General features: G+C 44.4%; 1 protein-coding gene across 1 annotated transcript in view; it reads right to left on the reverse strand.

Moving 5' to 3' along the window:
* Window positions 1-12,898, reverse strand: part of ext1b (exostosin glycosyltransferase 1b) — a 118,091-nt gene extending 105,193 nt beyond the window's left edge. Inside the window, exon 1 of the mRNA XM_034891474.1 lies at window positions 10,985-12,898. Within this exon, the coding sequence (XP_034747365.1) occupies window positions 10,985-11,928 (944 nt within the window). The 5' untranslated portion in view covers window positions 11,929-12,898. The remainder of the gene's footprint in view (window positions 1-10,984) is intronic.
* Window positions 12,899-13,858: the final 960 nt, after the last annotated feature.

Genomic DNA, 13,858 nt, shown 5'->3' on the forward strand with positions numbered 1-13,858 from the left:
TTATTGAAGACTCAAGACAGCCATAACATTGTGATTTTCTACAAGTGTATGTACACTTTTGACCACAACTGTATCTGCTTACAAGAATATATACGTATATCTGACACTAACTGGTTGTGCTGTGGAAAAATGTTATCAAGCTGCAGGATCTCTGTGGAAATGACTCATACCACAAGAAATGTCTTAGTCCTAAAATGTTTCCATCATGACATAATAAGATTGTACAGAAGGCCAGGGTCACGAGAAGTAATGCTGGCAAGCTTTTTTTCTGGACACCTTCCATAAATTAAATTGTTGTGTACGTGGGTTTTTTAGGCTGTGGGAGTGAGAGACAGAATATTTGACTGCAGAAAGGAGAAATTGTGAGTTCGGAACAGCCAGGAGGATAAAAAGCAGGAAGAAATTGAAGAAAAGGAGAGTGGGCGTTAATTTGAAATATCCAGCATTACCACCAGCAGCTGCACTTTGTCTTACATTGCCTCGCAAAAGCATGCTTGCACTTCTTCTACTTTATCTGAATAGGAGGCCCCATCAAGTTCATGAATATTACCAAATACTGTCAAGGAAACGGGGAAAAAATAAACTAAACCAAAATGAGTTTTTCTTTCCTCTCCCTGGTCAATCATGCACCCACAATCTGGGCATACTGACACTCTCCTTGGTGAGACCAGATGCCTTCCTCCCTTGTAACCGTCTCCTCTCCTCCTCCTCCTCCACAGTTAGATTTGGCTTAGCTGCTGATCCGTGAAGTGCCGTGGAATCTGCCAAAACAGGGCATGGTTGTCTGTGGCTGGAGCTGTGAGAGCTTCCATTGTTGCCTGTCGTCGCCCCAGCATCAAAAGCTAAAGGAAATAGGGGGCACGAGGAAGAGGGGCCACAGCAGTAGGAGGGTCCGGGTTGATAGAGAGGGGTGAAACACGAAGGAGTAAAAGGGGAGCATATGGGGAGGCTGTGATGTCAACAAGGCACAAGCATTCCCTCTGGAAAGAGAGCAAACTTTAGCACAATGGGACCCCTTTGGAGCGCCTGGGGGCAGGCCCAACTTTTACACCCCATGAGTGGAAGTCAAACTGAGCCATAAAGCATGATGAACCAGACAGGGAAAAGAGCCCTTCCATCAGCCTGCCAGGCTGCCAGATCTGCTCCAACAAAACCCTCTTTCTCTCCTCAAAGCCTTGGCCCCTTAAACATTGAGCCATGCACACATTCTTCTGTGACATAATGCTTTTTTAAGCTATTGCCCTCTTCAACTCCCACACTCCCCCACCTCCTCCTCTTTACCGTTACTCAGATGTCCCCCTTTTGCCAATTACTATTTGAATATGAATACCAGCAGAGGGGCTGAGCGTTTGTTTTCGCTTCTGTGATAGAAGTGAAGTTGGGAGGCCAGCGTGCTAGCCGACGTCAACGATCAGACGTCTCATTGATGTGCCGGCTTTAGGTGGTTGCTCTACGGCCTCTTAGGCCCATAAAAGCTACCATAAAAACTGGCTACTAACCCCACCTCCCACCTTTCCCCAGAGGAGCTGCTGCAACGCCCCGAGGGAGTCAAGGAGCTCCCAGGAGAAGAGGTCTGCAACAACTGCTGACATTACTGCTGGAATGTGCTCAAATGAGTCTGTGTAGCTTTATTATTTGAATCATGCCTAACTATGAGTCCTGTGTGTGTTTTTTGTCTGTGTTTACTCTGAGTGGGTCAGGGTCTATATCAGATATAAGCCTGAGTTTCTGCCCACTGCCCCTCATTGATGAGACAACTCTGGTCAGGTGCTCCACAGCCTGGGGGCCGCAGAGTCTGTTAGGAAGAGGGACAAATCCCTGGGAGCAGTGAGACCTGTGGCAACCCCCCCACTTCCTCTTTCCACACACATACAGACCCTGACCTCTCATGCTCTAACACACAAACTGCTCTTAACAGTTCAGTGGCGAAAAGAAAACAGCCATATACGTAAGTACAGTCTAATTCACTCACAGTGAAAACCGTATTCACTTGACTGGCCATATGAGCAAATAATGTTGGTAAATCAGAAACTGGAGCCTTGCATAAAGCTGAACATTTCATCCGTGATTTTTTTTAAAGAAGACAAACTACGATTACTTAAAAGTTGGGGCAGTGGTGGCCTAAAAGTTAATGAAGCAAGAGTGTGACCGGGAGGTTGCCGGTTCAATCCCCAGACTGTCAGGATAAAATCTGAGTGGGGTAAGTGAAAGAGCAGCGCTTGTCCTTCCCTCATTACCACCCCTGAGATGCCCTTGAGCAAGGCCCTAAACCCCAACCGATCGAGCGGAGCTGCTCAGTGGCCAGCAGATCAGGCTGTGGTTGTACTGGGCAGCTTCCAGGTGTGAATGTGGAACTGTGTGAATGTGACAGGTCGTTGTTGCAAATGAGAATTTGTTCACACTCAACTTTTGAAGACAACGGCAATTGGCGAATATACATTTAACCATTAGATCGGAACAACCGCAACGTTACATGCTGAAAATTGCCCATTTTGAGAAAAAAAGAGGATTGTGCATTCAAGTATTGATGCCTCACACACGTTTTTTTCCCTCTATATATCATCCACGTTATCATGAAGATAAATCCAGCAGGGTTATTTGCACTTGTACCGAGTGATAATTGTTCCATAAACACCGTGTGAAATCCAACTCAAATCTTAAATCAAACTTTGTTCTTAATAATTAATTGGCGTTGTCTCATCGTCACATTGTCCGCTACGGAGCGCAGGAGGAGGAGATGGCCCAACTCCATGGAATACATGATAGCATCAAATATTCTAGCATTATAGATAACGGCAGAACACAGTGTAAATAACTATATGTCTGTGCATATGTGCCTTTCACACTTTTGTCTTCAAATTGTATCTCTGGGTGGGGGATATACTGTTTTTACAAGGTGTTAACAATCACAAATGGTTGTAGACACAATTACTGCAGTGTCCCGTAATGCTGCATGATGGCAGTGCTGGCCCTGCAGGAGGACTAACCCCAAATGGAAGAATCAGGAGAGAAAGAGACTTCAGGGACTATGATGATGACTGGCTAATATGACAATTTAAATCCCTAAAGCTGCGCTCTTGGATCTATGGACTGAATTGGGTCCAGTAGAGAGAGCAACACGCCGGAACCGTGCCATCCCGGTCCAAACACGTCCCTGAGTGCTTTAATGCCTGTGTAGTCAGGTTGAACTACACTGTGCAAGAACAGGCCAAATTGAATATAATTCAATTTGCAGCAATTCCCGAGTGTCTGTGAGGATTTTTGGGATTTTCTACGCCAGTCGTCATGATTCAGCGTCACAAAAGAACACCTAACAGGGTCATTAACATAATTATCAGCTTTCAATAGATACATTGAACATTGCTTACGGATGTGCGTACGCACGGTTTTATAAATCTTAGTTTTTTTGGCGTTCACCATTATCGGCTTTTGAGAGTTCGTACACTTTAAGTCAGTTTTTATAAATGAGACCCCTGGAGTTTACAGCATCCCTGATAAGTATTATTTTTGTTGGCCACTACAGCAAGCTGTTAAAACTAGTTGGTTGCCTTTTTTGCTGAACACGGCTGAGATGAGAGCAGTGAGTTGCGAACAATCTTTCACGTTACATGAAGTCAATTTATCCATGATCAAATATATAAACATTGATCAGAGCAGCTTTAAAGGTAATCCTTTAAATCACAATATTAGACAGGAAACTCAGAACTTTTCCTCAACTTCTTCAGCCTTAGCATCGCATTAAAACACCATTTAGCAGCAGCTCTGCTTGTTTGCTATTAGAATGTAAGGGTTTTTAACACAGTGACAGAGACAGAAGACAAACATGTGTTGGTTCTCAGACTGACTCAGTTAATGTTGGATACTCATCGCTTTAAAAAACAACAACCAAAACCAGGAGGCTGAAGGCAAAACACTGCAGCAGCTGAACGTGGGAATGCTGGAATGATGGAGTTGGGAATGTGCGCTCAGAGCAGCGTTGCCCCCTGTCTCAGCATGCCCCCTGCCACACAGAGAAAGCAAATATGGGCTCTCTGCTTTAAAAAAAAAAAAGAAGAAAAAAAAGAGACAGATGTCAGAACTCATCGTGCTCGCCAAACCTGCATACAGCAGACATGTCTTCCCTTCATTCCTCTTCAGCAGAGAATTTAATGAGAAGCCGATCCCAAGTCTTCCTGATCATCACTTTTTTCGCCTCAGCCAGTCACATACCTGTCTGGTTTATTGAGTTCACAAGGACTCAATCAGCTTCTCTCTCTTGCTCCCTTGTTCTCTCTGTTCTGCAGTGTCAGTCTTCCACAGAACTGTGCAGCTACTCACTTACCTGTCTGCCTGCAAACTTTTTACAGTACCATATCAGCACTAGTTTAGGATGGAAGTGAGCATCATGGGTAACGGCAAGATTACTACGGTGCCTCTGTCTCATATTAATTAATTCCTCTGAAATAGTCCTGACAGTTCTGGGAAATGAAGGAGTTTTGATGCCTTGTTATTCATACATCCTAAATACTGCGAGCACAACCAGCTTTGGGGACAGTTTTGTTTCCAGGGTGGAAGCGGGCAGCTTTAATAGATGAAATGTTTCCTAGGGCCGGCCCACTGCTGGGCTAATACTCTCATCGATTTTCATTTTGGGGGAACCCTCCCAGCTGATCAATCTCTCTACACCAACTAGCCGACAGCTGGACTGGGAGGGGGTGCAGGGTGGTTATAAGCATCCGATACGATTCGTGAGCAGAGTTCATGTCCACCCCCCAGTTCTTTACTTCTCTTGCCCCCCCCAATGCCGCCACCACCTCTGAGGCCAGGGCTTTGCCAGTAATCCCTCAATGAATGTGGGTTAGTGGGTTGCCTTCGTCACTCAGCAAGGGGACAGACAGCGAGGTTGTGACCCCAGTCATCCTGCGCGCACGCACGCGCACACGCACACACACACACACACACACACACACACACACACACACACACACACACACACACACACACACACACACACACACACACACACACACACACACACAAAGAAAGACATGGATGGATGAGCAACCACACACAGACAAAACTCACATGGATGGAAAAAAGTAGCAACACAAAATTGGCATACAATTGCGAAAGCGTCTGAGACGAGTCAAGCTAAATTAAAAATTACATTTATGGAGTAGTTGATTCCCAGAAAATATATTGACAGTTCTGACAATCGTTAATCAAGTAATTTTTCGAGAGAAAAAAAAAGTCCAAAGTTTGCTCTTGGCAGCATCTGAGATGTGTATATTGTCTGGTTTTGTAAGTTTTCCGTATCAGTAAAACTGAATATGTTTGCATTTTGGAAAGATAAAGACAAAACAAAACATTTGAAGAAGATGCCAACCTGGGCTCTGAGAACCGATGGGCATTTGTTTTGCAAATTATTCTGTGGAACAATTAATTGAGAACATAATTGATACACTACTCAACGATGAAAATAATCATTAGTTGGAGCCCTCCAGATTAGTATAGTCAGAAATAGAGCCCACTAATAAACCGCTGAGAGAAGCCTCTACACTTAGATACAGCAAGCGTATAAAAAAACAGTGGTGCAACAAGATAAGTATGATGACAGCAGAAATACTTAAAAATGATTGAAACTTGTCTATAGTCATTTATCAAGTAAAAATTGTCAAACCTTTTGTGGTTCTAGCTTCTTAAATATGAAATATTGCTGTTCTTCCCTTGATAGAGTGGTTCTGGACAGCCATCTACAGACATGACCTTGGCCTCTTGAAACTCATGACGGCCATTTCTTTTTACTATTTCTGGACAAATGATTGACATATAAAGACCTAAAAAGACAGTATTGTTGTTAGTTGCAGTCCTAAAAAGAGAGGAGTTTCAGCAATATCCCAAAGTTAAGCACTTGTAAGTTAAGTTTCTCACCAGAAACTACGACTTACTGAGTAAGTACTAGCAATGAAAGAAACAGACACGGTGGCAGACGGGAGCCGAGTCATACTCTGATGTAGCCATGTTGACTTTTCTACAAGTGACACAGTGATTTGCCCCAGATAATACTGAATGAGGCTGAACAACTGAAATACACAAACAAGACTGTTTAAATGAGAAGAGAGAAAGACAGAGATAATGAAAGTCAGAGGGGATGAATAGATGGCCTGATAAGATAAAATAACAAACAGAGGTTTTATGTAGTTACCGGCTTAAATCTGTCTCTAACACACACACAGACACCCAAATATCAAAGAGACCTAATTAAGCTGCACCGCATTCAAACTTATTATCCTCCACATCATTAACATTCTTCATCACAACCTTGGTACTTTATCTTAGAGATAGAAGACATGAAATATTCATGATTTATTAATCTGCCTAGAGAAAAACAAACAATGGCAACCCAGGGAGCGTGACACCCTCTCCTGCTCAACAGCGAGGTGGCAACACGACTGTGTTTGCTACTCGCTCGGCACTCTCCAAATCTCCAACAGGAGTCCATTATCAGGCCACGCTGGCATTCAGGTGAATGCTGGGTTTCCAACGCCTAATAGTGTTTGACTGAGATAAGGCAGAGAGGAAGTGTTGCAGGGTTTTTTCTCCACTCGGCCCAGATCAGCTACCGACTCTCATTCTGTGGCATTGTGTCAACCGCAGTGTCGTCATTAAAAGGAAAATGGGAAATGTGGCGGGGAGCCATCAGAGCCAAATCATAGGAGAAGGAAGAGAAAAGTAAAAGAACCAAAGCAAAGGGAGGGAAGGTAATACACGAAATGCAATTAGAAAAAAAAAAAAAAGGAGGACTGGAGGCCGGCCTTCCCTCCCTCTCAGTCACTCGCGCTTTGAGAGGATTTTCTCAAGTGGGAAAATTTGTGCTGATGAGACGGTTGTGAAAATGAGAATGCTGGCAGCGCTTCGTTGATGTCACTGTCATTGACTCCTAATGGGAAAAATCCCAATACAGTCCATTTTCTGGACTCTCCACTTCTTTCATCCCAACTCACGCGGCACACTCCGACATACACTACGCACACTATTATCATTCAATCTCATACCCACTCGCTCTTCTTTTCCTCCTTCCACATACACTTTCAGGCGACACAGACACATTTTCTGTATTTTCCTCTTGACTTCCTTATTCTCTAAATCTCTCCCACTACTTCACTTCATTGCGTTTACACTCTCTTTCCGTTTTCAAGTTCCCCAGGTGACCTTGAGCGGCAGCTGCCAGTGAAGTAGCTAAAGTACAAAGTCAATAGGAGCCAACAAAGCTGGTTAAGTATTAAATGAGGGATGATGACGCAGCTGTTAGCCAGAGAAAGGCTTAACAAAGAGCAAAAGGAATATGTCCAGCCAGACTTTAATGGAACACTCAATAGCAATAATGATGCGCTTTAAGCAATTGTCTCATGCAGTTAGATGCACTTTTGATTTTTGCAGGATAATCTGCTTGCCAGTGGAATTTACAGTACTTACATTCTGGGTTGGATGTTGAGCTCCATTTATGAAATGAGTATTCCATTTTATAGAGAGAAAAAAAATGTAGAAGTGTCGGCAAATCAGAATGACAGTTTGTTCTCCTTTAGGTGACACAATTACATGCAGTAAATGCTGTGTGATTCATCACTGAAACCGGAAGTAACAAGCCCAAAATATGACTTCCTATTAAATAGAAATGAGAACTTTATTTTCCAAGAATGAAATTACAAAGTTAAAAAAACAAAATCACATTATTTAGTAGGGCTGCACAAAACGGGGAAAATATATGATCTGCGATATCGTTGTTGAATATCACAATTACGATATACTGATATAAAGTACACTCCGTTCTGCATTTCTGCTGCTTTCAGTATTCTTCTAAAAACACAACAAATTACTTGTTGATTTTGAAACAATCAAAAGGAAAATCATTTCTAACATTCTTTTACTGAACAAATTGAACATTGAATTAAACGTAAAGGGCACCACTAAAAAAAGAACAACTAACACTTTAAAAAGTTTTTTCAACCGACACCAAAAAGTGCCACAGCCTCTCACGATCGGATATTGAGCCAGTTGATATTGCTATATTGAAGCTCTAAAATGTAGTAAGGAGTATGCCAGGAAAGAAGGTATAGTTACCACAAGGCATGGCGTTACAGCAAAGTCCCGCTTTAACGTAAAAAATTTCAATTATCAAGCCTTTACTAGCCTTTCACTGTTCTCTTCCAGGATCATTGTCAGCATACTGAAACCTCAGTGGATAATGTAGTGGTGAATGGGCCCTTTCATCAGTGCTTGGCCATGCAAGTGGACCACAGTAACTCCAGTTGAAAGCTATTGCAGCTAAGAAAATCAATTGAATAACTGTGCGGAGCACGGTGCATTTGTGTGTGTGTGTGTGTATGGTTTGTGGGTGGGAGCTAGTTCAAATACCCACAGTATATACCGGCTCCCAGTCTGCCCTCCTGATGCTGCATTCCTTTAAAGAGCAGCATTCCTCTGGAAGGTAATAGGGTCAAAGGTCATGAGGCAAAGATGAGCCTGGTTGTGGCGTAGCTCTGCAGTACCAGCCGTATCATCTGTGAGTATGAATGTGTTTATGTATAGGTGTGTTTGAAATATAATGCATCCAAACACTGGCACTAAACAAACAACTGAGCAGATAAGGTCGGAGTGTACCGCATCCCTTCTTTTTTGTATAGAGTTATGTGTATGACTACATTCAAAGAGCATCCAGGTATGTATATATACTGTGTTGCTAGCCGGCCTTCCTTGCCAGTGCTCCCTCCTCAACCGCTAACAGCTGCTCTGACACGTGTGTGCATTCCTGAGTCTGCACCACAGCATCCCGCATGCACCGCCTGTCCGCCCTCAGCCTGTGGAAATGGAGCACTAAAACCGGCCGGCTACATATAGATCCATTTACCTTAGAGCTACGTCAGGGTTTTTGTAAAGCAGGGGCTGGCACCCAAAGGGATTTCAATTTGATTAAAATGAAAAGGCATCAGTTTGATTAAAACTAAAGGCTGCTAAATCACAACAGGAAATAATGCTTTAGATTGATGAGTTTCACTAATGTTGCCAGATGCCAAAGACGGCTAGCTAGCTAATCAGGTTAAAACTAGCTAAATCAATTCTAAAACACAAGAACACAACTACAAATGGTTCATAAGAAGTGTAAAAGGATTCACAAGTTTAACAAGCGAAAGCCAACTGCTAAATACTGTAAAATTGATGCATAAAAATTTAATTAGATTGGTTGGCTGGAAACAACGTGACTAACAGGCAGCGGTATCGATCAAAATAAATCAACCGTTCAACACGTTACAGTGGAAAGAGTGGACAGTGAAAGCTATGGGTACCCTGAACTCGCTGAGATCAGCTGTGTCAATCAGCTGATGATGGTACTGAGATGTTCCCAAGACGGGGGTACCTCTGGGAAAACAAGGCCAGATCCATTGGGGAACAGAGCCGGGAGCGGAGCAAAACAGGGCTGTCCAGAGGCGACTGGAATGTCAGATAACGGATGACATATCTTTCCAGGTGACACCGAGCCCGAGGCATCCAGGAGAGACAGCGAGTGAGAGAAGGAGTGTGTTAGAGAGGGAAAAAGGATGCCGAATGGATAGACAAGTGCATGCTTGTTAAGTTTAGCTGGAGCTCACTTTTTGTCATCATCCGTTTTTCTGTGAGGAGGTTTGTGAGTTCATTTTTAGTTGAAGGAGATTCACCTCAGCCCGACACATGTTGTCTTAAAAAAATGATCTTGTCTACCCCCACAGCTCTATTCTCTTTGTTTCTAATTGATTAAATGGAAACATGCGTAGGTTAATTTTACATTTGTTCCCCATCCGACCTTCCTCTAAACCTCGACATGCCGTGTGTACAGACGAGCAATAATGTCGACAAGTGCTGCGATTACATGCCTGAGTTTATCCAGGCTTCACAAAAGGCACGGGAGCCACAGGTTGATGGATGCAGATCAAACCGATGTCACTCACGGAGAAATGAACCTGACTGCGGAGTTCACTACGTAATCTAGCAATGTAAACAGCAGATAACACCACCTTCTACATTAAAACATACCAAGCATTCAAGTGCAGCTGTTGATCTCAAGGGGTGGAATCCTTCATTACCACCTTGACAAAATGGAGACCTCCAAAATTAGATGTAATCAACTATCCCTGGAGGCCAAGTGGGAAAGCTGCTGCTGAAACTGCTGGAAATGAAGGTGATAATTAACCCATTACGACTAATTTATTTGCAATAAATCACGTTGTCTTCCAACCAACCTTGTTACACGCTACAGCGTCCATAAACACAACAGCATTTGAAAGGGGATGCAACATTTTGTCATCACAAGGTCACCAGAACAGTGAAACTAATTTCAGAGCAAAAGCTCTCACAGTCAACTTTCACTTAATTTGCACTAAGTACAGGGTGCAAATCAAAACGTGTCACTGCATATCCTGGTAAAAGGCTGTAGTGTTCCCATGGAGTGGAGCTGGAAGGTGGTGGAGGGGGTGAATTGCTTCATCTGGAAGGAGGGGGGGAGAGGGGGAGAGAGGTGTCCAGGGAGCTAATAGACTGGCTGGAGAGCTTTCATGCTTGAAAGGGAGCATGGAGGGTAAAAACCAGTCATGTAGCGGGACATAAAAAAAAAAAGCTTGGTTAACTATGGCGTGTAGCTGGGGATCCTTATCAGGCTCGCGGTCATTGGTAATCAGTTCTCAGTGTTATTCATAAGTCTAGATTTTAAAAGGGGGAGTTCAATGTATATTCATTGTTACTGGTTAATACCTATTTTCAGTTAGGAAGGTCACACGTGAATGGCTCCACACACACCCACACACACACACCCACCCACACACACACACACACACACACACACTTTGAGCCAGATCATTCTAGTTTGGATGAGGGTGACAGCTTTATACACACGGATCTCTGAGGGAGAAAAGTTTGAGGACATTGACGGACACAACTTTTCCCCCCAATAACCACTTCCGTAACTGTAACTTACTTGTCATACTCTGCGTTGTCCTTGTCACAGCGTGCGTCCTTGTGCTTCTGCCAGTCCTTGCCATGCTTGCAGGTGGTGAGCAGCACCACATCCTCTGCGTTGTGGACGTGATGCAAGGCATTCCTGGTGTCCGAGCCGATACCTGTCAGGTAGCGCTTCCCCTTGAACACCAGCATGTATTTTCTAAAAGGCGGGATGGAGTTGTACTTGAGGTACCCCCTCTCTCCGCCGGTCCTCGGGTGGTCCTTGGAGAAGAGGGGGATGGACACGTCGAAGTTGGGCCTGGCGTTCTCGGTGCTGATACTGGCTTTGGCCAACATGGCCTGACCGATGTCAAAGCCCAAGTCTTCCGTATAGTCCGGCCACGTTCCCGAGTACAAGTTAAAAATAAGGTGGTTCCTGCCGTCGTTCCACAGAGGCAGGTTCTGGACCTTGGTCTTCAGGTTGTGGACGTATTGCGGGGACAGTTGGTCTCGGTCCAGAGTGTCCAAACTCAGGACGAACAGACACGCCTGTCCGGGGTCTGAGGTGTAAAACCTTGACCCCTCAATGCTCGATAAAATGTTCTGATAACTCTCTGAGATCTTCTCCCCCTTCTGCTGCGGGTAAACATACACTTTGAATCCGTTCTTCTGACACAGAGAGAAATCAAAGCATGAATCCATGCGGCACCGTTTGCCTTTGTAAACACTCGTGTTGACGTCCCTCTTCTGCCTCGGAGAAATGTGCAGGTTGTACTCCTCGGTGTCCGTCTGGTCCCAGGGCAGGAAAAGATGTAAAGGGTCCGAGAAGTGAGGCCAAGGCTGGTCGGGTCGGTACCCATGTCGGCTGCGGTCATGCCGGCTCCTGCTCGCCGCTGGAAGTTGAACCCCACCGAGGTAGAAGAGAAGCACTAGACATGCACCGGCGGAGAGCAGGATCAGGTAGCGTTTTTTGGCCTGCATGTGTCCTGGGAACAGGGGCGAATTGTTTAGGAATAAGAAATGTAAAGTGGCCCGAAGTTAGGCTCTCACCAACCCCGGCTACACCGCTCCATCCTCCGGCAGCCTCCAAGGATCCCCAACCCTCCTTCTGCTTAATCGGTTCCCAAATCCAGCAATTGATCCAGTGCATGTGGGCGATTTTAAAAGTATTGTCCCGTTCTCCCTCTTCTGTAGAGTTTCACCATATCGCACAGCGCCTACAGCGGGGCTGAGGTGCCCAAAAAGCTCAGTGCTGGCCAGCGGACCCTCGGACACAATCACATGCAGCGACTCTCTTCCCCGGCGCGTCTTCTCAGCCTCATCCAGGCTGCCTGTAGGTACAGGGCAATTCAAACGGAAAAGGAACCGACAGCCGTCTGGGAACTCTCTTCAGCGGATAAACAGAGGCAGGGGGTCCCAGAGGCTCTCCCAGACGGAAAGGTATGGGTGTACCTTTCTGGGGTTTGGATGTTAAACTCGGTGACACATTGACCAGGGAGTGCAAAACCCCATCGGTGTGGCCGCCGCGCTTGAAAGCAAATGCCTCCGGCTGATTTCGTCCTATTCCCCCTCTTTTATCACTCCATGGTCCCGTATGAAGAGAATCAAAAACCCGGGGGAAGCGTCGTAGCGCCGGGGCCGCTCAGCGGTACAACTGTAACCTGACGAATCCCTGCATTTCTCTTCTTATTTATTACAACCTCGCCACATACCCTCAAACGCGCTGATATAAAACAAAAAACCTCATCGGCGGGGAGCCGCGCAGCAGGCGAAGTTATCCGGTCGACACGAAGCAAACACACGCTAACCTCAGACCGGGTAAACAGCTAGGACAATGTTCAAAAAACGGGATTCCTTGATCTTAGTGTCCAGTTACCGAGTGCTCAGTTGTTCCGATTGTTAGTCGGTAACATTCCAATCCCGACACGACGGCAGCTGACGTGACGTCCCATCGATGCACACCGGCGCCGCTGATTGGTTCGTCCGTGGAACCGGAAAAGGAGGGACTTGCGGCAATGCACCCATTCACAACCGGAGTGCTCCGCATGTGCAAATTATCTAATTGTAAGCCTATCAAAGTTGTTTGGAGATGAGCCAGAGAACAAAACATCATCAGTACAAAGATTTCCTCTGATAAGTTATATTCTGAAAGTATACAGGCACATTTTTACACTCATTGTCCTTCATGTCACAAAGATGTCAGTTATTTTGTTTTATTGCCTACTCATAATTTATGGGTTGCTTTTATTTTATGAGTTACATGAATTGTTCTAATCCTAATTTGAAGGTCTCCGTAAAGCACTTTGGTCATCATTTATTGTTTTTACACACAGCATGCTCAATAAATTGGCTTGACTTGACTATTTCAACCTACTGTAAAACACATAAGCTATTTATTTGTAAATTTGGTACACATATCATTTATTTATTTATTTCTGTGATTGTATTTTTATTCCATTTTTCTTTTTGTGCTGAGAGATGCTTATTTCCTGTATTTTGGGTTGTCTTTATAAAGCTGCGGAACGGACAGAGTCCAAAACAAATTTCCCTTTGGGGACAATAAAGTCTTATATCTTATCTTATCATATCTCTTTCTTTCTTTCTTTCTTTCTTTCTTTCTTTCTTTCTTTCTTTCTTTCTTTCTTTCTTTCTTTCTTTCTTTCGTTCTTTCTTTGCAGCACTACTCTTTTACACTACTTATTTATTTGTTTCACAGTGTATGTCCCATACTAGGAAACCTTGACAACAATGTCAACAATGACATTTATTGTCTTTATTGGACAGCTGTAGAGACAGCATAGAGACCAGCAGGAAATGAGGAGAGAGGAGTACGACATTTAACAAAGGTCCACAGCTGGAATTAAACTGGCCAAACGTCACAGTCACATTGTCTTGTGTCTCCACCACCAGG

The sequence above is a fragment of the Etheostoma cragini genome, chromosome 14 (assembly GCF_013103735.1).
Source record: "Etheostoma cragini isolate CJK2018 chromosome 14, CSU_Ecrag_1.0, whole genome shotgun sequence".
In the NCBI taxonomy this organism is placed as follows: Eukaryota; Metazoa; Chordata; class Actinopteri; order Perciformes; family Percidae; genus Etheostoma; species Etheostoma cragini.